Raw genomic sequence first — 26,878 nt, 5'->3', positions numbered from 1 at the left:
AAGGAATACCTCCCTGGAGCTTTGCAAATAGTCCCCCAACACCTTCTGGAACTTGCAGCCTTGTGTGGGCTTCTGAGATTCCTCTAGATATTGTCAGTTGGCCTATTCAGGATGTTCAATCTCTGTACCATAGGATGTAAGAGGAAAGGGACAAGCCTCTTAACTTTTTATTCATGCTTTCCATCTCCTGATATTCTTGTGCTGTATTCTCAGATAAGCCTTCAGTATGGTAAGAAAAAGAAATTTCCTTAGTCCAAATTGCACTCCCTATTCTTCTATCAATGATTGCAAATTCTAATGACAGAGACTAATCATCCAGGGTTGTAAAGAACTTGAGAGGGGTGTGCCGTCAGGCAGGGTGTGCATGTAGCTTATTTTCTGAACTAGATGAGTCTCTGGCCTCCCTGTTACTCATACATGACATGGAGAGTAAACCTTCTTTTCTTACCCAGCACCCCACCCAGTGTGGCGATCTCCTATTTGTTAACCATACACTGTCTATTTTCTACTTTTCTTCAGTATAACTTTGAGCTTCTTGTTACAGAATATTCATTCTGGGCACATTATGCAAGCATATCATTATTAGGAAGAAATCCACAGGGCAACTGAGAGAAGTTCCAAAGAAGATTAAGCTGAATCTATACCTCACAATGAATATTAATATAAAAGCCAATATTCTAGGAATTAATATTTTAAAACAAAATTATGCAAATTCAAGAAAAAAAGTGGGTGGGGTTTTTAATAACCTTTCTATGACTCAAAATCCAGATGCCATAAGATGATCAATAGTTTTTAATGCCAAAATTTATATTATAAGCAAAGTCATGTCACAAATGCAATTTAGGGAAAATAACTGAAAGTCACATCATGGGCAAAAGACCAGTCTCCCTAATTTATAAATACTTTATTGACATTGAGCAGAAAATAAAGAACCATGCAACAAAAAATTGCCAAGGAACCCAGTGGGAGAATATTGGATTCTAGTGCACCTGTTTGGATTACCTGATAAAGCAGTGCTGCAGAGTCTACTTCGTTCATGTGGAGGACCCCATCTTTCCCAAAGTGCAAACTGACCCACAAATCCTGAGCCCTAAAATAAAAATGATTTGAGTTCTTGATATGTGGTACCATATAAAAATTTATACTCAGCTCAGATTTACAAAATATTAGGTACCTGGCATAGACCCTGGACTATTCGAGTTATGAGGAGAAAAGCTAGTCCAAAGTCAGTGACCAGAGGAGTGCAAAGAATGAGAAGGGAAGATCCAATCAAAGTAGCACCAACCACTCGCTTTGTTCCCACTCTTCCAGTCAGATATCCACTGGGAACCATTGTCAGCATCATACCATAGTTGATGGAACTGAAGATGATACCTTGGATTTGAGGGCTCCAGTCATACACAGGGGCCTTAGAGAAACAATACTGCAATAAACAATATACAACAATGTTCCTACATATCTTAAGAAGCTTATTTATATCTTCTACTTGCTTTTGAATTCTTATTTACTCCATTAAAATTTTTGAACATATAAATTCTAGAAAAATAAACATCAAAATAAACAAACAGCAAAAAAACAAGAACACAAATTGAAATCTTACATTGCTTACCTGGGCAGGAAGACTCTTTGGTCCACCAAATGAATCAACAGGCAGCCCCTTGGTGGAATCGTTGATTTGGGATTGATGGCCTGTGCTGTTGACCATGGCTACCATGGTGATGTTTATTATGACATTTTGTGCCATCAGTGTGAAGTTGCAAAAATGTACAATGAGGGCTATTCCATAGCGAGTGGAACATAAGCTTGGAACTAGAAATATGACATGACATCGTGTTAGTGCTTTTTTTTTTACTTAGCCAATATTAGTTTTCACAAGACATAATATAAAAAGATACCACAATTATCACTTGATGTTTTAAATGACAATTCTATTTGCTTTAGGAAAGGAAGATATAGAAGGAGGAGATCACTGAGTTGAGCCAAAGGGCATTTTATACCATAGTTTTTCAGAGTCTGACTTCCTCTGGGGTATTCTGTATTTCTTATAAATCTGTCTCCTCTCATTCTAGGTCATTGTGTTCTACAGTTGATGAAATTACTCACAAGTAAATGTAGATGTATATGTGTGTATATATACGTGTGTGTGTATATATGTATGTATATATAGTAACACAGACTTTAAAAATAAACATATGCATATAAATATGTGTACATATTTAAATTACTGCATAGTGTTTATAATACACTACATATAATTTGCATATATAATTACATATATACTACATATATTATATGTAATATAGTATGTATAATATATAAATGTTATAAATATAAAATAATTAATTAAAACTTTGGTATGGATGACTATTCTACTCATATCTTCAGGCATTGAGGACAAATTTTCACTTAAATGTTGAGATTAAATTCCTAGAAAGATTTTCTCATTCAAGAAATTGACACCCACAAACTTTAAAAAAATAAAATGAAAAATTGTGGAAAAGAAATGAGCACAGTATTCATATAATCTGTATTTGTACATCCAGGAAAGGTGGCAACTTAAAAGTGGAAATCTTATTCTCCCTTCCTAGGTCCTGGCTAAATTTTCTATAAAATGTAAAACGTGGAGAAATCAGTATTTGTGATTGAAATTAAAGAATAGAATTGTTTAGAAATTGAAATATGAGAAGAATGGATTGATGAAATCGAAAATTTAAAAAGCTTCAAAGGTTAGCTCTCTATTCAGCTTTCTAAAAAGTCTTACATTGTTCTGTGGTGGTCTAGTGATTAGCAATCGATGCTCTCTAAGAAGTCTTTCTGAACCATACTAAGTAACAGTCTGAAGAGCAAATGGAATGTGTGAGGCAGGAAGCTGTATTGACCTGGTCTCAGTTTCTTCACAAAAGGCAAAGAAGCTCTTTGGAACTATCTTCATTCCCTTTACTGTTTCCCTCAGGGAAAGAAAAGTGACATAGACCAATGAGTTTGGGTAAATAAATTGAGCATGTGAAGCTCTGCATCTTCTCCAGCCTTCCTGGATTCTGTCTATTCTCCTATCATTCAACTACTTTAGCAAAGCAAGCCTGGGCTTGTCCAGTTCACCCTCTGCCTGGATAAGGAAATCTATTCAATTAGGAGAAATAGCAGAGAACTGGATTGTCTACTCTTCTTAGTCATGTCCTCCACTCCAGATTTTATATCTTCAATCAAAAATACTTATAGATACCCCCATACCGGGCCCTATAAAAGTAGTAGTAAGCAAAGCAGACAAATAGCCTTGTGTTTAGGGACTTCACATTCCAGACAGAAACACAAAATATGAAATACAAAAATACTAAACCATATAATATATTAAAGGGTAATACATGCTGTGAAGAAAATAAAGTAAGAAAGGACAAAGTCCTAATGACATATGAGAAAGCTGGTAATGCAGATATGTGGGGAAACAACACACTTAGTAGAAGGAGCAGTTCTGAGGCTGAATGGAAAGTGCTGATGTGTTCAAAGAACCAAAAAGAGATGAGTATGACAGAGTGGACTGAGCCAGAGGTAGAGGAGTAGATATGAGGAAAGAGATGTAATGGGGCCTGAATTTTTCAAAGTCATGTGAACCACTGTAGATACTTCAGCTTTTACATTGGGAGAGATGGGGGCCACTGGAGGATTTTGAGCAGAAGTGGAACATAACATTACTTACATTTTGACAGGATATCTTTGGCTGGAAAATTGACAGCAAAATGATAGGAAGTACACTTAGGAAGCTATTGTCATAATCCAGAAGAGATGTAAAGTTAGTTTGGGCTAGGATAATGGTAGTAGCTAAGATGTTCAGATACCAGACAAATCCCAGAGTGGGAGAAACACCAAATAAGAGTTTCAATTTCATGGATGGGCAGAAGGCAGGGAAGTAGGGAATTGGAAAGGTTCTTGTACTTCACTGGGAAGGGAGTTCTGTGAAAAGAACTGGTTTGGAAAGTGGAGTGATCAACAACTTGTCATCAGACATGCTAAAACAGAGCTGCCTCTTAGGTACCCAAGAGAAGGTGTTGACAGTGTTGTTGGATATATAACTCTAGAATTTGAAAGACAGGTAGAAGTTGAGGCATGGCATTGGGAGTTAATAACCTACAAAGAATACTTAAAGTCATGAGAATTGGGAAATGCAAATATATAGAGAATAGAACCAAAAACTCACTCTGGAGCTCTCCAATGTTTAAAGGTTGGAAAGAAAGGGGAGAAACCCACAAAGAAAAATGAAAAAAAAAAAAAGTAGGCTTTGAGGTAGGAAGAAAACCATGAGAGTTGATGTCTTAGAAGACAAAGAGACAAGGGTTTTGGGGAAGAGAGAATCAGTATGTGGGTCATATACTTCTGACATGTCATATAACATGATACCTGAGAGTTAACTCGTTAAATCCTCACAATAACACTATGAGGTAGCTACTACTATCATCCCCATTTTACAGATGAAGAAACACAGGCACAGAGAGGTCAGCTCACAATGTAGCTCAGGTGTCATGCTCTTAACCACTGTATTACATGTATGTGGTGGCTTTTGTTTTGTTCCAGATGATTCCATGGGAATACCTCTGCTACTACTCAAATGCATCCAGCTGTAAGATTTATGTAGCTATGTGATGTGGGAGAAGAGGGCACTCTCTGTAGCTTCAAGGAGTCCTCAAAACTTCAAGGAAGGAAGTGCCATGAGATTAACAAAAAAACGTTCTCCTCAAGGCTATACTGTCTCCTGTTTATGGAGTACAAGCCTCTGTAGTGAATGAGGGTAGAAGGAGGACTTTGGAGGAAACTGAAAAATGTATAATAATTAGGGTGAGGACTTCAAATCATTTTTTTTTTTTTTGAGTCAGGGTCTCACTCTTTTGCCCAGGCTGGAGTGCAAGTGGCACAATCATGACTCGCTGCAGACTCTACCTCCTGGGTTCAGGTGATTTTTCTGCCTCAGCCTCCCAAGTAGCTGGGACTACAAATGTGTGCCACCATGCCTGGCTAATTTTTTTTATTATTTCATAGAGACGAGGTCTCACTATGTTGCCTAGACTTGTCTCAAATTTCTGGATTCAAGCAGTCCTCTCACCTTGGCCTCACAAAGTGCTGGGATTGCAGGTCTGAGTTATCACACCTAGCCTAGCAAACAAACCTTTGTAAAGGTTTTTCTTTCCAATTCAGGGCTAGTGGTGACTTCCAAAGTAAATCAAATTAACTAATAACTTGAAGTTCTTGTGACCTCTGATTTCCCAAGTTTCTTTGGGATCTAGATGCCATAGGCTACTGAAAAGGATATCAGCAAATCAGTAGACTAATAATTTACAAATGATGAGGCTGAACATTTGCCTCATGACATTGCTAAAAGATTAACTAGAAAGGTATTTAAAAGGCTTAGCCTGGCCATGCATAGTGGCTCAAACCTATAATCCCAACACTTTGGGTGGCTGAAGTGGTAGCATCACTTGAGCCTAGAAGTTCTAGACCAGCCTGGGCAACATAGTGAGGCTCTGTTTTCACATACACACACCCTCATGCACCCACCCAAAAAATAAAAAAGGCTTAATCTTGGGCTTCCTAGACATTAAGTATTTCCAAAAGCGACTATTTGTGTCCCTGAAAGTTATTTGAATGTGTCCTGTGTCCATTATGAATGAATCATTCCAATTATATCTACTCTAATAGATTGGTGCAATGCTGATCTGTTAAATATTTTCAGTGATCATCCTTAGCTGTGATGTGTGAGTTTGTATGTATGTGAAAGAGTAAATTTGATAAACACCTGAGGGCATACTATTTAACCAATGGAAGAGGGCACTGGCACCATAAACTTATGGACTTTTGAAACTTAGAAGCTATATTACTGAATTCAATATTACCCTAATCAAAATCCAGGAGAATTATTTTTTGTTTGTTTGTTTAACTTGGTGTGACAGATGACACCCTTAGTGAATACTTCATGGTATTCTCATGTTTGTGTAATTCCCCTCTCCTTGTTTGGGAGCAAGACCTCTGACTTACTTCTATCCAGTAGAATATGGCAAAGATGATGAGATGTCACTCCCATTATTGCATTATGTTATACAAGTCTCCATCTTAGCAGACTGAAGGTAGACGTTCTCCTCTTGGACTTGATGAAGTAAGCAGAAAGTTGGAGAAGCCCACATGGTAAGAAACTCTGGCATTCTCTAGGGCCTGAGAATGCCTTTCAGCTAAAATTCAACCAAAAGCCAGAGCCCTCAGTCATACAGCTGTAAGAAAATGAATTCTTCCAACAACCTAAATAAACCTGTGGACTCTTTCCCTGTGTACCTTCCAGATGAATATGCAACTTGGTCAACCACTCAACTGCAACCTTGGAAGACCCAAAGAAGGACCAGCTAAGCCAAGCTGTACTTGAAGCCCTGATCTAGAGAAATTATTAATAAATGTATATTTTAGGCTACAAGTTTATGATAATATGCGTACAGAAATAGAAAATGAATAGTCAGTAAAAAATAATACAGATTAGTTAAATGACAATACGATAATTTTTTGAGGGAAATGTAAGATCAAAAGATATTTACATTATAAATCATGAAAATTTCTCATGAGAGTAAAATGATAAGACATTGTACTGAAGTATAAGAACATGCAGGAAAATTCAAGGAACAATAGAAAACATCCAAAAGAATAATGTAGTATGTAAAGGATGTTGTAGCAATTAATGAGGGAAAGTTAGATGAGGTAATAAGTACTGCTGAGTTGACTGATTAAATATATGGAAAATAATGTTGGAGCAATATGTTTTAAGTCACCATAAAGCCTAGATATAACACAAAAACATTGAATTTTGTCAACTTGAAATCTCCATTAATTTTATTTATTTATTTGTTTGTTTATTTATTTATCTATTTAGAGTTGGGATCTCACTTTGTCACCCAGGCTGGATTTCAGTGGCAAGATCATGGCTCACCACAGTCTTGAACTCTTGGGCTCAAGCAATCCTCCTACCTTGGTATTCCAAAGTGCTGGAACTATAGTTATGAGCCACCACACCCAGGCTGCCTTTACTGATTTTTAAGATACATTATTGTTTCACTAAAAGCCAATTGACTAACTGATTTGCATATCAAATTTAGTAAGTCCAAAGCTAAACTCCTAAGCTCAACCATCCCAAAATTTGCTTTAGCCAGAGTCTTTTCCAAATCAGATGATAGAAATCTCATCCTTATAAACACTTTGCAATCCTTGATCTGGAGCATACTATTGTCTTTACATTCAAAATGTATGTAGAATCCAACTACTTCCCACCAGAGCCACTGTTATCTTTTAGTTTAGGACTGATTCCATGTTATTCTAGCTACCAACAGATCTTACCCAGATTTTTGCAATAACCTTCAGCTTTGTTCTTTGTTTCTAGTCTATCATTAATACAGCAGTTGGAATGTTCTCCTCTTACCATAAATCAAATCACTTCCTTTTCTGTTTAAAATATTCCATAAGGTCTCCATAGTGGCCAAAGGAAAGGAAACACTTAAAGCCTTTGTCTCAAGATTTTCTTTCTTTTTTTTTTTTTTGGTGAGGAGAAAAAACTTTTAAATTAAAGATATGGAGTACACTTCAGGGTTAGGTATACAAGTGGTCATCCTACAGGTACCCTTATTGATGTTATGTGCCCCCCCCCCCCACTTCCCTGGCAATTTTCAGCAATTGCCAATCCCTTTCTTATAGTACTATGGTAAATGTTCAGGGTCTGCTATGAGTGAGACCATGTGGTACTCAGTTATTTGTTTCTGTGATAGATCACTGAGTATTACAGACTAAATCCATCCAAGTTGCTGCAAAGTCCATAATTTTGTCCTTCTTTATGGCTGCATAATATTCCATTGTGTACATGTATCACTTTTTTTTTTTTTTTTTTTAATCCAGTCCAGTTTCTACAAGCAGCATGTTTGGCTCCATGTTTTTGCTATTGTGAATGGTGCCGCCATAAACATATGTGTGCAGATATCTTTTTCATAAAATGATTTGAGTTCCTCCGGGTATATTGCCAGTAGGGGAATTGCTGGGTCATATGGAAGATCAATTTTGAATTATTTTAGGAATCTACACACCGTTTTCCATGGAGGTTGAACTAGTTTACACTCCCACCAACATTGTAAAAGTATTCCCTTTTCTCCTCATTCTCACCAGCATCTGTTTTTTTTTTTTTTTTTTTTTTTCTTTTATTAATCATGGTCATTCTTGATAGTCATTCTTACTGGGGTTAGGTGGTATCTCAATGTGGTTTTGATTTGCTTTTATCTGATGATTAGTGAGGCTGAGTACTTTTGCATGTATCTATCTGTTGCTGTATATCTTCTTTTGAGAAATATCTGTTCATTCATTTTGCCCACTTTTTAACTGAGCTGTTTGTTTTTTTTCCTTTTGGCACATTTGAGTTCCTTGTAGATCTTGGATGTTAGGCCAGGCAGAGAACCAAATAAAAAGCACAATCCCATTCACAGTAGTCACACACACACAAAAGAAATACCTTGGTATCTTTCTAACCGGAGAACTGAAAGACCTTTACAATGAAAACTCTAAAACACTGCTTAAGAAAATAAAAGAAACAAATGAAAAAATATTCCATGTTCATGGATAGGAAGAATCAACATTGTTTAGATGTCCATTCCCCCAAAATCAATCTACAGAGTCAGTGGAATACTCATTAAATTACCAACATCATTCTTCTCAGACCTGGAAACAGCAATACAGAAATTCATATGGAAACATAAATGACAACAAATAGCCAAAACAATCCTCAGCAAAAGAAACAAAGCAGGAGGTATCACATTTCCAGACTTTAAACTTTACTATAATGTTACAATAATCAAAACATCCTGGTATTGGTACAGAACAAGCATATAGATCAATGGAACAAGATAGAGATTTCGGATGCAAAATCTCAATTTCTCAACAAATTCATCTTTGACAAAGCTTCCACCAACAACCACTGGGGAGAGGAGAACCTATTTAGTAAATGGTGCTGAGAAAACTGACTGACCACATGCAGAACATTGTAACAGGACCCCTACTTATCACCATATACAAAAATCAACTCTAAATAGATCAAAGACCTAAACATAAAACCTCAAACTATAAGAATCTTAGAAAATGCAGGAGATACCCTTATGGGAAACAGAATAGGCAATCAATTCATGATCAAAACCCCAACTGTCCATGCCATAAAAGATAAGATAGACAAGTGGAATCTCACCAAATTGAAAAGCTTCTGCAAAGCAAAATAAACCATCCACAGAGGGGGGAGACAGCCCACAAAATGGGAAAAAACATTTGCCAATGGTTTTCATTTCTTGAGAATAAATTCTGAGGAAATAATTCTAAATGTGAACACATGTTGTGCTGAATAATGCTCATTTATCATCATATAGCTGACATATGTAGTTCATAAGCATATAATAGCCAAGTAACATAGATAATTCATATATAGGTATAGTAGCCAAGTAAAAACAACAGCAACAAAATCCCATGAATTAAATGTTCAATCACAGGAGGATTTTTAGGTAAATAATACTCCATCTATTGAATATATTGAAATATGATATATTAATATATCTTTCAAGTATGTGTTGCCAAGGTAAAAAAATATTCAACATAATAGATACAGTATAGAATTATGCAAAATATACATATAAAATGAAGAATAAAAACAAATTGCAGTGTTGGAATTAAGCTCATGAAAATCTTTTCCTTTCTTGATTTTTGAAGTTTCTATAATTATTTTTCTTACTTTTCTTAATTAAGCAATATAATTATATCTAAAATATTACACATAATCTCATGCAGAAAACACAATATTATGTGTAGATAATTTGGTGGACATTATCAAGAATGTAAATGCATGTGATAAAGATTAGTAGGTAACAGTCAGAAATAAAAGACTTCTTAATAATAGTTGTATTTATTTCCTTTATACTTGCAAACTGTATATTAATATAACTGGATTTTCAAAAAGAATTAAGCAGTCATAATTTTTTTGTATTAATACATTGCAGAATATAATCCATTGTAAAATGTGAAAACAAAGCGGCTGAGGCTGGGTTTACCTTTCCGGGAAATGAGCTGCTTCTCCTCCATTTGCATATCTTGGGAATACTTATTCTCCCCTGAAGTGGTGCTTAACTCCATCATGGTGACCACTGTGTTTCCCCTGTCCTGATGAGTAAATTTTCCCTATCAGGGTGATATGTAATACACATATATCAGTCGAGAGAAAGAAACCCCCTTGAAACGTTTAAATTGTGGGAGGCACGAAAACAAAAGCTGACTCATTTCCTCTGGTTAGGTACAGGGAGGCTTACTATCCTCTCTTGGCTCAACACAGTATTTGTGTTGTTTCTAAGATTTGTAGCTGTTTGTTATTTAGTATATAGAGTGTTCTCTGTAGACCAGTTTACGAGCACTGGCTTGGGAGCAAGGCATTCCCAAATTGAAATCCAAGCTCATGATTAACCTACTGTGCCAAGTGCCTCCAGGAGAAAATTTGTGTGCCTCAGTTTCTTCATCTGTTGTTAATAACAATGACAAAAGCATCTTCATCAAACATCTTCTTCATGTGTTTGGTTAAAGTTATAAAGGTTTAAATAGACTACACATGCCTAGCACAATGCCAGGCACTCAGTAAATGGTAGCTATATGATACAATTTATTGTCATAATTACTGGAGCTAATAAGAGTGGGTCAGTTATGTCAGAGTTGTGCTTTTCTAGAATCCTCTACCTACACCCAAGAACTTGGCTGCAACTACCCTTGATAACTCCCATACTGCTTCCTCATTTGACCCACCATGGGTGTTGCTGGGGACTACATTTTCATAATGAGTTAGCATTCAAGTACCACATTATTGTTATCTATAGGTTGATAATGTGTCTACAGAGTTTTAGAAATAACTAACACAGAGATCCTGACCTAAAAAAATTATTACTATTATATAATATTAAGATTTTTTTATGTTCAAGGATTTTTTTTAATGTGGTACCTACTGTATGTAGAATTACAATATTTATGCTATGTTTGCTGCTCAAATTATTAAATTTATGAATCTCTTAAAGAAAAACTTTCAAAATATACAACTACTTATGCCATTAATAAGTTAAACTTGCCAGCTTAATTAAATACTTGTAAACATCTAAACACTAGCAATTGACCAGAACTGGTTTGATACCATTGTTGCAAACTAAGAAGCAACTTCTCAGCATCTCTTTATAATAAAACTTTCATTAGTCAGAGATGGGTTTTTTGCCTAGAGGCAAGGCCTTAATCCGGTGCAGTAGACTCCCTTGTTAGAATGTAGTTAGATCCATTCTCACTGCTGTGGTGATTAGTGTTTCTTCTCTTCACCACTTCGCAACAGAGTTACTGTGGTGACTGGTGTCTTCTCTTCTTAGATCCCATTTTGCTCAACTGCTTGCCCTGCATCCAGAACCCAAATTCACTCATTCCTTATATAAATAAATTTCATAAGTAGTCATATGTACTTAAAAACAAAACACAGAACAAACTTCTTTCTCTTCTCCTCTACATACTACAACTTATTTTGTTAATATTCATACCAATGTCATCCTCCTGCTACATTAGTACTTTTTTACATCATTGCCTCCATTTTAGAGAGAAATTATAAAATCATAGCTTTAAAATAATTTGCTTTCAGAGTGATTACTTTTTCTTCTCATGCTAAAACTTTCCTACTTGATTTGCATTCAAGTTGGGAGTATGGCCTTTGGATGACTTCTCTATTTCTAGCCAATTTTTCCCTTCAGTTTTATTGAGGTATAATTGACATACAATGAATGGCACTTATTTAAAATGTACAATTCCGTAAATTTTGAAGGATGCATACACCTTCGAAACTTATGGAATTGTACACTTACATCCTTCAAAACTTAAGGAATTGTATACTTGGGTGATGGTTTGTGCAATCAAAATAGTGAACATAGACAGTTGAATCTCTATATCTATAGGTTTCTTATCCACGGAGTCAACCAACCATGGATCAAAATTATTATTAATAGCAATAATAAATAAATAGCAAACATTAACATAGCATTTACATTGTACTAAGTATTATAAGTAATCTGTAGATGATTTCAAGTACACAAGAGGATGTACATAGGTTATAAGCAAATATTATACCATTTTATATTAGGGACTTGAACATCCTTGGATTTTGGTATCTGAGGGGGTCCTAGAACAGATTTCCTGCAGATACTGAAGGATAACTATACCTTATCTCCCAAAAGTTTCCTCGTGTCCTTTTGTAATATTTTCCTGCAGTATATTCCAGCATCTTCTCCATTCACCCTGCCCTTCCATCCCTGGCAAGAAATGATTGGCTTTCTCTGACATAGATTAACTAGTATTTTCTATAAATGTTATAGAAATAGAATCATGCAGTATATATTCACTTTTCTACTGGCTTATTTGATCAGTATAATTATTCTGAGCTTCACCCATGTTGTACATATTAATAGTGTATTCCTCCTTATTGCTGAGTAACATTCTCTTGCACGGTTATACCATAATTTGCTTATTTATTTATCTTTTGGTGAAAAAATGCTCCATTTGAACATTTGGCCCCTTACAAATAAAGTCACCGGGAACATTCATGTAAAGGTTTTTGTATAGAACTTTTTATTTCCCTTAGATAAATGTTTAGGAATGGAATATCTGGATTATATGAGAAGTGTATGATTAACTTTTTAAGAAAATGGCAAACTGCCAATGTGGTTGTACCATTTTACATTCCCACCAACAGTGAATGAGGGTTCTAGATCATCTATACACTTAACAACTTAATATGGCGAGTCTTTAAATTTTAGTTATTCTCAAAAATATTAGGAATCATGGTTTTAGTTTTCATTTCTCTAATAAAATGGAACATCTTTTCATGGACATATTTGCTATCAATATCACTTATTTAAGGAAAAGTCTCCTCAAATCTTGGCATCAAGCATTCTAATTCCATGATGTGATCTGGGCATTTTTTAAATAGGCCTTTTGTTTCTAAGGAAAATATTCTGATTCTGCACCCAAAGATTGTTTGGGAAATACTTTACCAAATGATAAAGACGGGGGTCACTTGCATTGTCTTGTGCAACTGGCAATGCTGAACAGGAGTATGTTGTTTCCCATTAACAATTCCCCTTCCTCACTGTTATTTATTCTCCCTCCCTTGCTCCTTTGTGATTTCAGTTGAGGTGACTCTATGACTATGAGACTTTACAACCCCCTCCTGTGAGGTCTTACTTGGACAGCAACATTCTGAATGTCAGGTTTCCTTTCCAAAGCTACTTCAAGATTATCCCAGTTAAGCATCAGTGGGAGTTGCCCAGGTTGATGACTTCTTCACAGAGCATCAGCCTCTGCATTCTTTTTTCTTGGTTATATGATACAAAGACTGGTTACCGGATTATCAACAATTGGCTAAGAAGAAGAGTTGCTTAGGACCTGATAGTTGACTGAGACCCTTACAGTTTGGACCCATGACTGCCTAAAATGAACAGTATTTATATTGTAAACAAGATGAGTTAAAGTTATAAATTCCCTGTTATTTAAGTAACAGGTTGTTGTGATTGTGAAGTTGCTTTCAACTGAATGTAGCATGAAAAACTAATACTATGTATGTAATCTGGCAGGAAAATTTAAGTAAAAACTTAAAGATCAAAATGCCATCCCTTAACAGTTAGGTCTAAATTCATAAATGATGCTGACATGTTTGAATACACTTCATTTTAGTTACCAAGAATGGCAGCTTAAGACTCTGAGTTACCTGAACTATTGATGTTGGAACAGGTTCTTAGTTTCCCCTTCACTTAGATGAGTACTACATGATACCTGACAGTTGTATCATCCAGGAAATTCAATAATTTCTGGATGGGAGGATGATTGGCTTTTAGTAGAAAAAGGTTAAATGGAAGTTCTAAAAAGAGAAATGTGACAACCTAGCAGACATTTCCAGGAAAATTAAGTCATATCAGAGGGCAAAATTATGTAAATAGATGAAGGCATGGTAGAACATGAATTGAGTTAGGGAAACAAAAAAGGAAACCCAAGACAGCTCCCTCAGAAAGGATAGTGCACAGTAAGGCAATGGTGCACTGGAATCCGCTCATCTGGACCCAAAAAAAACTAATTACAAATTTTTAGAGAAATTTTGAAGGCTAGTTGTTGAAAACAACCATTAACAATTAAATTATATAATTTTAGAGTTCAATAAATTATGCTTTAAAATGCAAGGTTAAATAAATAATTTAAGGTGATCACTTCATAATTATTCCATGTGCATTTTACTGTCAGTTCTACTCTTGAAGTTTATGTCTCTCATGTCTATATGATGAGAATTCTGTATGAAGGTATGCTATCATGCATATCTTTCCTCAACTCTAAATTCAGTGATGTCATGTTGCTTGAAACTGGCCATGATAGAAATTTTAACACCAAACCGATTAGCAAAGGCTACAAATTTGGGTTTAATTTATTGACTTCCTGAACATTTATCAGATAATATTTACATAAGTATGTGTGTCTATATATCCATATTATATATAGACAAACTACATTATATATATTATATGTAGGTGTATATATATGCTATATATGTGTGTGTGGGTACATATATATATATATAGAGAGAGAGAGAGAGAGAGAGAATAGTGAATTTTCTTTAAACATGATAACCTTGAAATATCTGGTTTTGTTTGCAATAATGTGATATCTTCTACAAAACATAGGTACTCTTAATAAGAGTTCATATTTCATACCCAACCCTGCATTTGCCTTTACTCATTGAAATTCTCTTCAGTCTCCACAGACAGGTCAAGTTCCCAGAGTTACCACACTGATCTTCCCATTTGTCTCCTAACTTTTTGAGATACTTTTCAAAGCTATGAAAGATTCGGCTCACCAACATGGGACAGTCTACCGCCTGCACACAGATTGTCCAAACACCATATCGCCTAGGTACTCAAAGTGAACCAGGCTGTTATACCTCCTCCTGCTAGCAGATCTGGCACACTCACCACACCATGACACATACCTACTGCTGTGCTAATATCAAAATATCCCACTGACTTGAAACACTGGATTCAAGCCCTATTGGCCCGTTACATACCCTGGATCTGTAAGTAGGGAAAGGAGAGGTAATCCAGAAGCAAATTTCAGGGCAATCATGACTTTCCTGTCTCTTTTTCTTGCTCCCCTTCTTTCTTTTGTCCTCCCTTTCTTTCTCCCTCCCTCCCTCCCTTCTTCCCTTCCTCCCTCCTTCCTTCATTTCTCTCTTCTGAGTTTCCTTTCACTCTATCACCCAGACTGGAATACAGTGTAATAATTATGACTCAAGCCGGACTCGGTGGCTCAGCCTGTAATCCCGCGCCTTTGGGAGGCTGAGGTGAGTGGATTGCCTGAGCCCGCAGGTTCGAGACCCGCCTGGGCAACTTGGCGAGACCTCATTTCTACAATAAATCAAAATGAGCCAGGCGTTGTAGCACGCGCCTGTAGTTCCAGCTACTTGGAAGGCTGAGGTGGAAGGGTTGCTGGAGCCCAGTAGGTCGAGGCTGCAGTGGCTGGGAGCGGCCACTGCACTCCAGTCTGGGTGACAGAGTGAGACTCCAACTCAAATAATAATAATAATTATTATTATGACTCACTGCAGCCTCAACATCCTGAACTCAGACAATCCTTCCACTTCATTCTCCAGAGTAACTGGGACTACAGGTGCACCCCACCACACTCAGCTAATATATATACATATATATTTGTGTGTGTGTGTGTGTGTGTGTGTGTGTGTGTGTGTGTGTGTGTGTGTAGATGTTTTGCTATGTTTCCTAGGTTGGTCTCAAATTCCTGGGCTTAAGCAGTCCTCCTGCCTTGGTCTCCCAAAGTGCTTGGATTACAGACATGGGTCACCTAGCCACAGACTGGTGGCTTTTCTATATGTGTCCTTACTCTGAGTGACTCCTTCCTGTTTTAACAGCTCCTTTTATTTTCCACTAAATGCAGTTGAAATCCTTCAGCACACTGGGAGTAGTCAGGTTGCTGCAGCAGAAAAGCCCAGTACAATTTTCTTTGGGGCACAGGGAATCTTGTAAGAAATGGAGATCTGGTTGCAAAGCCTTTCTTATATTGGAGTATTGCCTCACAACTACCCTACAGCTCTTGCATGCGTGTTCGTTAGACATTGGTGCAATAAAACTGTTATAAACTATTGTACCAGGCAGTATACATCAACCCCAGATGGAGATATTACTGACTCTCTTCCTCCAGGTCACCCAGTTAGAAACACAAGCAAGTTTTACCCATTCTCCCAAATTTTATTTTCAACTATTTCACTAGAGTGCCTATTTCTTGAAAATATTTTCCACATTTAGCATTGTCTTCTCCACTAGCTAGTTTCAAAGTGAGCAGATAATTAGCCACAAAACTTCAGTTTCCTGCTTTTCCCTCTATTTTGTAGGTCTTGTTAATATGGGTTTTACATTTTCACTTACATTTTTATCAGTGTGAGAAAATTTGGGATGGAGAGTATATAAAAATTGTCAGCTGTTAAACAGGAAGGACTCCTGAAGATCCTCATCTCAACACAAAAATAAGTTACTTACCGACTTAATGTCCGGGGATAGGCACCAAGTAGGATCCTGGGTTTCAGCCATGTTTGCTCCCTTTGACCTTCTCTTCACTAGTAGACAAGTGGTTATTCTTTGCTACCTCAGGGCTTGAATTGTTAATTATTAATGAAATTCAATGAACTAGAATTTGGCTGAGAAGGGCTTCTTGCTCAGTGGCCTTTGAGGAAATGTTCAGAAATGTATGCCTTCACAGAATCCTAACCCCCTCTGCAGTTTTTCTTCCTTTTGGCTGTGAGCTTCTCAATCTCTCTTTTCATGGGTGTCTCCTCAGAACCTCAGAGGTTTCCTCTGGTTCAGGTTCTTGATTTTGGCTGTTTTGCTCTGCTTTATAGTATCTTTAGTGTCTTTAGTCTGCTTTGAAAAGGTTAAAAAAGAGAGATAAACTGTAATTAAATACAACACTAGTATTTTTGTGTTTTTTCCTTCTTTAATTTTCCCCTTCTTTGAAATTTTGTTATTTTTTTCTTCTTTGAAATATATGAATTATAATAGTAAGGATATGCTTGAACTTTGCTCACTCTGTTGCTTTTTCCCTCTCTTAGTACCTTTTTCCTTTACTCACCAAACAAAACATAACAAACAAAATGAAAAAGCCTCACATAAATATAATCTGATTTTTAAAATACTTTTATTTTGCTATCTATATGTGTGTCCACAAACTATGTAAAATAATCTTTGTATTATCTCTAAATTTGCACACATGCTATCATGTTGTATGAGTCATTCTATAATCACTTTGGAAAATAAGTAATATAAATTTGGCCCACGGTGGCTCAGCCTGTAATTCTGTGCCTTTGGGAGTCTGAGGTGAGTGGATTGCCTGAGCCCGCGGGTTCGAGACCCGCCTGGGCAGCGAGACCTCATCTCTACAATAAATCAAAAAATCAGCCGGGCGTGGTAACGCATGCCTGTAATTCCAGCTACTCGGAAGGCTGAGGCGGAAGGATCGCTGGAGCCCAGCAGGTCGAGGCTGCGGTGGCCGGGAGCGGCCACTTGCACTCCAGTCTGGGCGACAGAGAGAGACTCCAACTCAAAAAAAATAATAATAATTTTAAAATAAATAAATAAAATTAAAAAATAAATAAATAAATTTGGCCCACCCACACAGGACAGTGAAGGCCAAATTTTCTCAGTTTCTTGCCATTGACACCCAAGAAGTTGAAAATATTCTCACTACTTTCCAAGCTTGTGTGTAGTTGCTTGTCCTTGTCTCATAAATGAGTCAATGTCTTTAGACTTCAATCTCTATATAAATAGTTCATTTCCAGCTCCCTGAATGCCTTGGATTTATAACTCAGACTCCTTTCTTTATGTGAGCATTAGAGACAGCCCTGGAAAATTAAACCTGGTTCTAGACTGCCATAGTTCTACTGGCTTAAGTTCCTGTTCATTACTTTCATTTAAAGTCCCTTCTTAGTTTACAGTCCTGAGATGTCCTTTAGATTCTGAGTTTGACTCAGAATATTCCTATCTGAACTGTATCGTGAAAGAGTAAACAACCTCTCAGCACCCCAGCTAAGGAATGAGAGCCTGGCAAAATGTATCACTGAGTTCAAGAATTCAGAAGGAGGAACACAGATCTTGGGGAGTCAGCTACTATTTGCTGAACATTTATTATATGTCATATTCACAATTCTTTCAGATAAGTTTGATTATATTCTTTATTTAAAAAACAGAATTGTTCCATCTGCACTTTAATAATTTAAGTATGGAAAAATCTAAGTCCATCATTTTGGGGGACAGGTGCAATTTTCAACTTCTTATTGAGGACAAAACTCTGCTCTTTTTTTCTTTTGCCTAAATTACTATCTGTAGGTCCTTCATCATGCCCTAGAAACTGTAACATCTTATTAGATGGGTTTTTATTAATCTGGTATAATATGGCTTACTTTTCACCCTGACTTTGGGATAGCATCACATGACAGATAGCAGACTGAAGGAAATAAAAATATTTTATACTAAAATATATCTCTCTGACATTATTTAAAATGGCTGCCACAGGGACAACAGATTGAAATAGCCCTGCAAAGGCCATTAAAAAAGCAAATTGGCTTTTGTGGGACAATTTTTCATCTGTAGAGACTCGTCATTAATGTAGCCAGATCTTCCATTTCTAGGCCTTTCCAGATCTAAGAGTGATTAACTGAGAGTCTGACACTTTTAAGATTTGAAAAGAGGTATTTGCCATCCAGTCTCTCTGAGAGCTTCTACCCATGAGGTTTCATCTACATAACAAGAACTCTGGCTTCCACAATACCCTTATCTTTTTTTTTTTTAAAGATACAAAACAGACATGTGTCAAAGATTTTATTTACTTCACTAATTAATGAGGTAACTGGAAAATATGTTACACCTAGTTCAAAGGAGTTGTCAAAGAACCACAAATATATATGTAGTAAATGAATTTTGAAATTAATTGACCACCACATGTCTATTCATAGAACAATCATCAATTACATTCCACCAGACACAACCCCAAATGCCCATGCCATAAGAGATAAGATAGACAAGTGGGAGCTCATCAAACTGAAAAGCTTCTGCAAAGAAAAAGTAACCATCAAGAGAGCAGGGAGATAGCCCACAAAATGGGAAAAAAACATTTGCCAACTGTATATCTAACAAAGGCCAAACATCTAGAATCTATAAGGAACTCAAACGTGCTAAAAGAAAAAAAAAAACAACAGCTGCATTAAAAAGTGAACAAAGGACATGAATAGACACTACTCAAAAGAAAATATGTGAACAGCCAACAGACACATGAAAAATGCTCAGCCTCACTAATTATCAGAGAAATACAAATCAAAACCACATTGAGATACCACTTAACTCCAGTAAGAATGGCCATCATTAATAAAACAAAAACAGCAGATGCTGATGAGGATGAAGAGAAAAGGGAACGCTTCTACACTGTTCATGGGAGTGCAAACTAGTTCAACCTCTATGGAATACAGTGTGGTGATTCCTAAAAGAACTAGAAATTGACCTTCCATACAACCCAGCAATCCCTCTTCTAGGGCTATACCTGGAAAAACTCAAATCATTCTACAAAAAAGATACCTGTACATGCATGCTTATTGCAACACAATTGACAAATAGAAAAATATGGAGCCAAACATGCTGCCAATTGAAACTGGACTGGATTTTAAAATGTAGTACATATACATGATGGAAAATTATGCAGGCATAAAGAAGGACAAAACTATGAACTTCACAGCAACTTGGATGGAGTTAGAGTCTATCATACTCAGTGATCTATCACAGAAACAAAGAACTGAGTACCATATGTTCTAACTCATAAGTAGCCCCTGGGCATCTATGATAATACTACAAGAAAGGGATTGAAGGTAGCAAAGCAGTAACAGTCCATTGTGAAAGGGAGGACTGTGAGGAACGCAAAATAACCCTATCTTAACTCAAGCATTCCTTTACCCTGACTTCAAGTTTTTAGGCAATAATTTAACTCTCTCAACCAATTATCAACTAAAAAAATTCTAAAGTCCACCTATGACTTCTTCTTAGCCCCCACTTGGAGATGTCCAGCCTTTTTGAACTGAAGCAATGTATATCTTCCATGTACTGACTTATGACTTTACCTGCAATTTCTGTCTTTCTGAAATGTATAAAACCAAACTGTAATCTGACCACCTTAGGCACACTTTCTCAGGATCTATTCAGATTGTGTAACCTCAGACTGTGGTCACTCATACTGGCTCAGAATAAACCTCTTTAAATATATTTTGGCGGAAATGAGGTGGATTCTTTTTCCATCATCACTACGTAACATGTTTTTCCCTCAGTCATTTTGAAGGACCTATGAACCCTGGAATAAATAATTATCAACTTAAAAACCCAAATATCACAGGATATATTTCTAAACCTGAGTTATACAAAACAGAAAATGTGACTGGGTTTTGCGATTTAATTTTTTATTTTATTTTAAAGTGCTTATGAGTTGCTTGTTCTTGCATTATATTTGGTTTAACTTGGTATAAATAAACCTAAGTTTTTTCTGTGTAGCAAAATAAAAATCTGGCTTTATTTCATTGCAAGGATTCGTTTTAAACACTTGAATATAGGTTAGGAGTTTTCTTCTACTTAGATTGACCTATCTTTAAAAAAAAATTATAGTTTCCTTTTTAATAAGATTGGTCTTTAACTTGCTTTGTTTCAGTCATGAGAGTCTTTAACTTGCTTTGTTTCAGTCATGAGAATCAATAGAGTACAAATTTCTCCTGTGATTTAATAGTTATCCTCAGCTGAGCTCAGTGGTTTATGTCTGTAATCCCAGGGCTGACGTTGAGGTGGAAGGATAGCTTGAGGACAGGAGTTCGAGACCAGCTTGAGCAACATAGTGAGACTTTGTTTCTACAAGAAAAAATAAAATTAGCTGGGCATGGTGGTACACAGTCATAACTACTCAGGAGGCTAAGGCAGGAGGATCACTTGAACCAAAGATTTCGAGGTTACAATGAGCTACGATTGTGCCACTACACTCCAGCCTGAGCAACAGAGTGAGGCCCTATCTCTCTAAAAAACAAAAACAAAAACAACATTACCAAAAGAACAGTTATCCTTAAAGTTTTCTTCATTAGCTACGAATAACTGTCGTTAATAATCAGCTACATGACAACTCAGTAGACTATAGGTTCTGATTCTAGGTTACATTTCAGAGGATTCACGTGCACAATGATATTGTGAGCATAGGAAGTCTACTATCTATAGTTTAGAAGGCCAGAACTCAGGCAAAGGAATCACCTCTCATATGCATACTCTTCCTGAAAGCTCACAGTGTCAAGCAGGGATTCAAGGCTGCCTGTCCAGCAAGCACACTGAATAAGCATGTCTTGAAACAGAAGACTTGACAAAATGGAAGTGGTTATTCTCTGATGCTTAGCTGGTTTTTCATGAACTAAGCCATGAATCCACATATGGTGAAATATCTGCTCAGAACTTTATATCCTTAGGTTCTGGCAAATTGTTTTGTTTTGTAAGCTCAAGTCAAACTTTGGTTTTGTCTCACCATCTCTATGACAAATGGAGTTAATGTGGTTATCAGTCTAACATCATCTGGTTTTGTGCTGGGCACCATTTATAGCAGAACACCAGCTCTATAATTGTCTTTGATCAGCTGAGCAAAATAGTGTCTTTTGTTATCTACAAAGTACATTCAATTATGTGCTAAATTGTTATACTAAAAACATTCCTCACTTTTTTCCTTACACATATCTGTCTTCTAGTCTACTTTCCAGTTTCAGTGGCATTTAGGTCAACAATTATAGTACCAGGAATGCCCAGTTAAAACGTCAAAATCATTGACTCCTGAGACTCTTGGTTAGAAAACTGCTTTAAAAGTACTTTTCTGAACCAGGTGCAGTGGCTCATGCTTGTAATCCCGGGACTTTAGGAGGCAGAGATGCGAGGATTGCCAGAGCTCAGGGGTTGGAGACCAGCCTGCAAAGCTTGGAGATTCCTTGTCTTTACAATAAATCAAAAAATTAGTTTGATGTGGTAGCAGGCATCAGTAGTTCCAGCTTCTTGAAAGGCTGAGGTAGATGAATAACCTGAGCCCAGCTGGTCAAGGTTGCAGTGACTATGACCATGCCACTGCAGTCCAGTGACAGAATACGACTCTGCCTCTAATAATAATAATAATAAATAAAAATGCTTTTCTTATACAATACAATAATGTCTTTCACAGAACTGCAACTTGCATGAAAATTCAATGCTAAACTCAGCTTTAAGGAAATCACTTTAAGGAAAACAATTTTGCTAAGGAAGACAAAGTAGAAACTACCATGGTAAATAAAAGGAATTGAGAGAGTTTATTGAAATATTGCTGTGCAATATCCGTCTATGCTTTTCTCTGAACTTGTGACTGGCTTCGATGTCACTCTCTCCCCTTCTATGAGAAACAAACTCGCCGGTCTAAAATTAAAGGATGGACATGGAGACATGAAGTACAGCAGAAGTGAGACTTTAATGGTGGTTTTGCAAGATTGGGTGTCTGCTAGGCAGGCACACCTGGGACAGCTACAACAAGCAATTCTCTAGTGTGAAAATCCCTCCCCCGGTTTTTCATTGACTGAGTACTGTGGGGTGTACAATCTTTTCCAGACTTTGCCTAAGTTCCATTTTTTTTCCTTGTCATAAGGTTGTCCCTAGTTCCCTTCCATGTTAAGTCTCTATTTTCTTAAGAATAGCGTGTTGTTTTCTCATTGGCCCGTTTCCATCTCCTAGTTGTTTAGGAGCCTGCCAAGACCTCTTGCCTGAAGATTGCTACATCTGCCAGCCTGCTTAGACAGGCCTTGAAAATAAACTATCAGAGCCGGGCTCGGTGGCTCAGCCTGTAATCCCGCGCCTTTGGGAGGCTGAGGTGAATGGATTGCCTGATACCGCGGGTTCGAGACCTGCCTGGGCAGCGAGACCACATCTCTACAATAAATTAAAAAATCATGCCGGGCTCGGTGGCTCAGCCTGTAATCCCACGCCTTTGGGAGGCTGAGGTGAGTGGATTGCCTGAGCCCGTGGGTTCGAGACCCGCCTGGGCGGTGAGACCTCATCTCTACAATAAATCAAAAAATCAGCCGGGTGTGGTGGCACATGCCTGTAATTCCGGCTACTCGGAAGGCTGAGGCGGAAGGATCGCCGGAGCCCAGCAGGTCGAGGCTGCGGTGGCCGGGAGCGGCCACTGCACTCCAGTCTGGGTGACAGAGGGAGACTCCAACTCAAAAAAAAAAAAAAAAATCAGCCGGGCGTGGTAGCGCATGCCTGTAATTCCAGCTACTCAGAAGGTTGAGGCAGAAGGATCACTGGAGCCCAGCAGGTTGAGGCTGCGGTGGCCGGGAGCGGCCACTGCACTCCAGTCTGGGCGACAGAGTGAGACTCCAACTCCAAAAAAAGAAAAGAAAAGAAAAGAAACCATCAGAATGTTTCTTATAAACTCTCTCCTCTATTTTTCTTTATGGATTGCTGACTCCATTTTCATTTTAGATTTTTTTTAATTGGCTTTATATTTGTTGACTTTTCTTTTTATAATCTACTATAGTTTCCATGAGCATTAGATTGTTTTACATTTGTTTGTTAATTGTGGTTTCTATGAATCTCTGTGTTAAGCCCTGGAAACAGGGAATAACACAACATTCCATTGCCAATAAGATTTCTGCCATAATTCTAAGAGAGGTTAGGACCGAGTTTACCATTCCCTTCCATTTCCCAAATCATTCCCATTGTGAATGGATCATTAATACCTGCTTTTTTGGTTAACTCATTAGCTAGGGTTGTTAGACCCTGTAAGGCTTTGGTGATGACTTTATCAGTGGCAGTGTTATTTGGGATGAAAAATTTCCCTCCTATCATGACACAAACTTTTCCTTGCTTTGCCAGGATCATGTTTAATACAATTTGATTTTCTCATGCCAACCAGCTGGTGGCATCCAGTTGACTAGCTACCCCTTGGAAGACATCCCTGGTGTAGTTAATAAACCTTTATTGATTATAATATATACAATTGATTCAATCCACATTCTTATTAATGGTGGACTACCAGAAGAATGATGATTCAAATCTGACAGCCATCTGATTTCTGGCCTTAAATTTATTGGGGACTCCTCCGCTTGGGACTCCTATTGAATCTATGTACACATTGGAGTTAAAAGATCCTTCTAGAGCCCTTCAGTTTCAGTGATGGACACTGTTATCCTCAGTGGATTGATGGAATTCCAAGGTGAATGGGATGGCCGATTGGACTAGTGCATAAGTCCCAGTCCAGTTAGACGGCAGTTGCACAGGCCCCTCTTTCCGCAATACCATCAAACATCCTCTTGTGGGATGTGTAGATTAGAGTAATTGTGACTCAACTCACCAATGACATTTAGGTTATGGATACAGGTCAATAGGTCTCCTATGGGCTTACTGAATTCTTACGCCCTCCTTGAGAGGCAAGAGGAGTAATTCATTGACCCTAAGGAGAAGGGAGAGATCAACCTCAGGTCTAACCTCTGTAATGTGGGAAGGAACAATGACAAACTATTGCAGGCTTTATTTCCCCATCCATCCTTGTCTTGGTTTGAAGCCATCATGCAACTCTTCCCTGCAGGGTCTGTATTCCTTTCAAGAGGAAATGGAACTATTTGCGCCTGTGGTCACCCTGCAGCGCAAGTATAGCAATTGATTTTGTTGAGCTTATGCACAGAGAATTTAATCTATTCTACTCAGACATTGACATCACCATATCCTATCTCAATCTCAGGTGTCTATTTAAATCCTTGACTTTAACTATAGTTACCCTTTTGAGATCATTAGGAGGATTGCTATGCCATCTAGGAATTGGAGCTGGTTTAGGTATATCTGACGTGTTATTATTAACTAACCTAGGGACTAGATGTCCTAAGGAGTCTTTTTCTGTGACATCTCCTTCTAATCTATATACCTGAGACGCCAACCTTGGCTTTTGATCTAGGACAATTGAGTTGTTAAAAGGATAGGGTTGCATTTTAAGTTCTGACATACTTCTGGTGGAGTACCCTTAGAAAGATGTATTTTATTTTTTAAAGGTTTCCAATTTGGGGGTGACCTACCCCAGTCTTACTGTCCATCCTTTTCATTGGGCAATCCACCAGACATCATCTCAGCTGGGTCAGGGACTGGTATTACTTTATCCAGTGCCTGGTTCTGGGCAAAGGTACTTTTCCATTTGTGATAATTGTCTCTGATTTTTTTAATTGCCACAGAATAGAACTTGACATGCATCAAACCGAATGGTTTGGGGTGTTACAGTTTTTGTTATATTTATCGCCAACTTTATTGGGTATCCATGTGTTCCCTGTCAATTTCCATTATCTTCCACCCCATTCATGATCATATATCCTATCTGTTGGGAGCCGACTGTGGAGGCCCGCCTGAGAGTTAGGGATCCAGGCAGGCTGCGGACCCTGAGACTGCTAGGACAAGTTAAGGAGCTGAAGGCCCATTCCCTCTTCCCTTCTTTGCTGTTTGGCATGATCCGCTAGCAGGGACTTTGATGATCTAAGCATGAAGTTCTGAGAGTACGACAGGCATGGCTTACTTTAGGAGTACATTGTTCTGGTTTCTCACAGACTGAGGTTTCAGCTTTAAACTTAACATAATTCAAACTCAGGTCACATTTGGGAGGCTTTAATACGGTACAAGCTTCTTTTAAGATTTAATAGTATATTTGTAGAATTAGTATACACATACAAAGAGCTGTTTCAACTTTAATAATATAGATAAATATCTAGAGCTACCAGAAAAGGCCCAGCACAAACTTTGGGCTGGGCCACATTCCTAAGGGCCCAGTGCGTACTTTGGACTGGGCTGCTTTCTTTTAAACCATGTTTTAGCTACAGTTAGTATAGGTTTCTTTCTACTTATTATGGAAATTGAATTTATTTTATTCATAGAAAGTATTGTAGAATAGGTTATGCTACGTCAGTGAATTATGTCAGTTCAAGCATGATCAAACATGATATTTTGAGGTTTAACAAGAATACAGTTAACTTTAAAAATTACATTGTTTCCATCTTCTACATTTGCGGTTTTGGCTTTAATACAATTTACAGTTTATACTTGGGTTTTATTTTTTAGAAGCTTTATTGCTGATGATCAGGATTAGGAATTAGAAACTTTTATAGAAGTTAAAATAGATTTATAGGATGTCGGAACAGCCATTTTGTTAAGAGATTGTAATCAATTGTTCCCAGAAACGGCCCAGTGTGATCTTTTGACTGGGCCACATTCCTTAGGAATTGGTTTGGGCTATAATTAAGAGTTTCTACAGTGTAGGTAGAATTAGCATAAAATAGAGAGGAATTGGGATTTAGGTTGGTCATTAGGTGTTGTGGATGCATAAGTTTTAAAAGTTATTGATCATGGGAATATTATGATATTAGAATTGTTATATTGCTTTTGAGAAATATTAACCAAGCATGAGAAACAGTGAGATAGTCTTGGGATCCTCATTCCTCATGCTTGAGGAAACACCTGGTGGGTGGGGGAACGCCCCTCATCCACCTGGCCCTATGTTCACGTAAATGTCTTGTGATTTAATTGGGATTGCCCTTCCTCTTACTCCAGGAAACACCTGGTGGGTGAGGGATGCCCCTCATTCACCTGGCTTTGTGTTCATGTAAAAGTTTTGTGATTTAATTGAGATTGTTCTTCCTCATGCCTGAGGAAACACCTGGTGGGTGGGT

At 37.4% G+C, this 26,878-nt stretch overlaps 1 protein-coding gene across 1 annotated transcript in view; it reads right to left on the bottom strand.

Annotated features, from left to right (window-relative positions):
* SLC17A3 (solute carrier family 17 member 3) overlaps positions 1-26,878 on the bottom strand; it is a 42,812-nt gene that overhangs the window by 10,332 nt on the left and 5,602 nt on the right. Inside the window, exons 3-6 of the mRNA XM_008073514.2 lie at positions 10,092-10,200; positions 1,610-1,809; positions 1,175-1,408; positions 1,003-1,090 (exon numbers count right to left, since the gene is read on the bottom strand). Coding sequence (XP_008071705.2) covers positions 1,003-1,090; positions 1,175-1,408; positions 1,610-1,809; positions 10,092-10,200 — 631 coding nt within the window. The remainder of the gene's footprint in view (positions 1-1,002; positions 1,091-1,174; positions 1,409-1,609; positions 1,810-10,091; positions 10,201-26,878) is intronic.

This window comes from Carlito syrichta, unplaced genomic scaffold (genome assembly GCF_000164805.1).
Source record: "Carlito syrichta isolate Samal-C Ts95f unplaced genomic scaffold, Tarsius_syrichta-2.0.1 Scaffold315921, whole genome shotgun sequence".
Taxonomy (NCBI): domain Eukaryota; kingdom Metazoa; phylum Chordata; class Mammalia; order Primates; family Tarsiidae; genus Carlito; species Carlito syrichta.
This window is presented reverse-complemented; position numbering and strand designations above follow the sequence as displayed.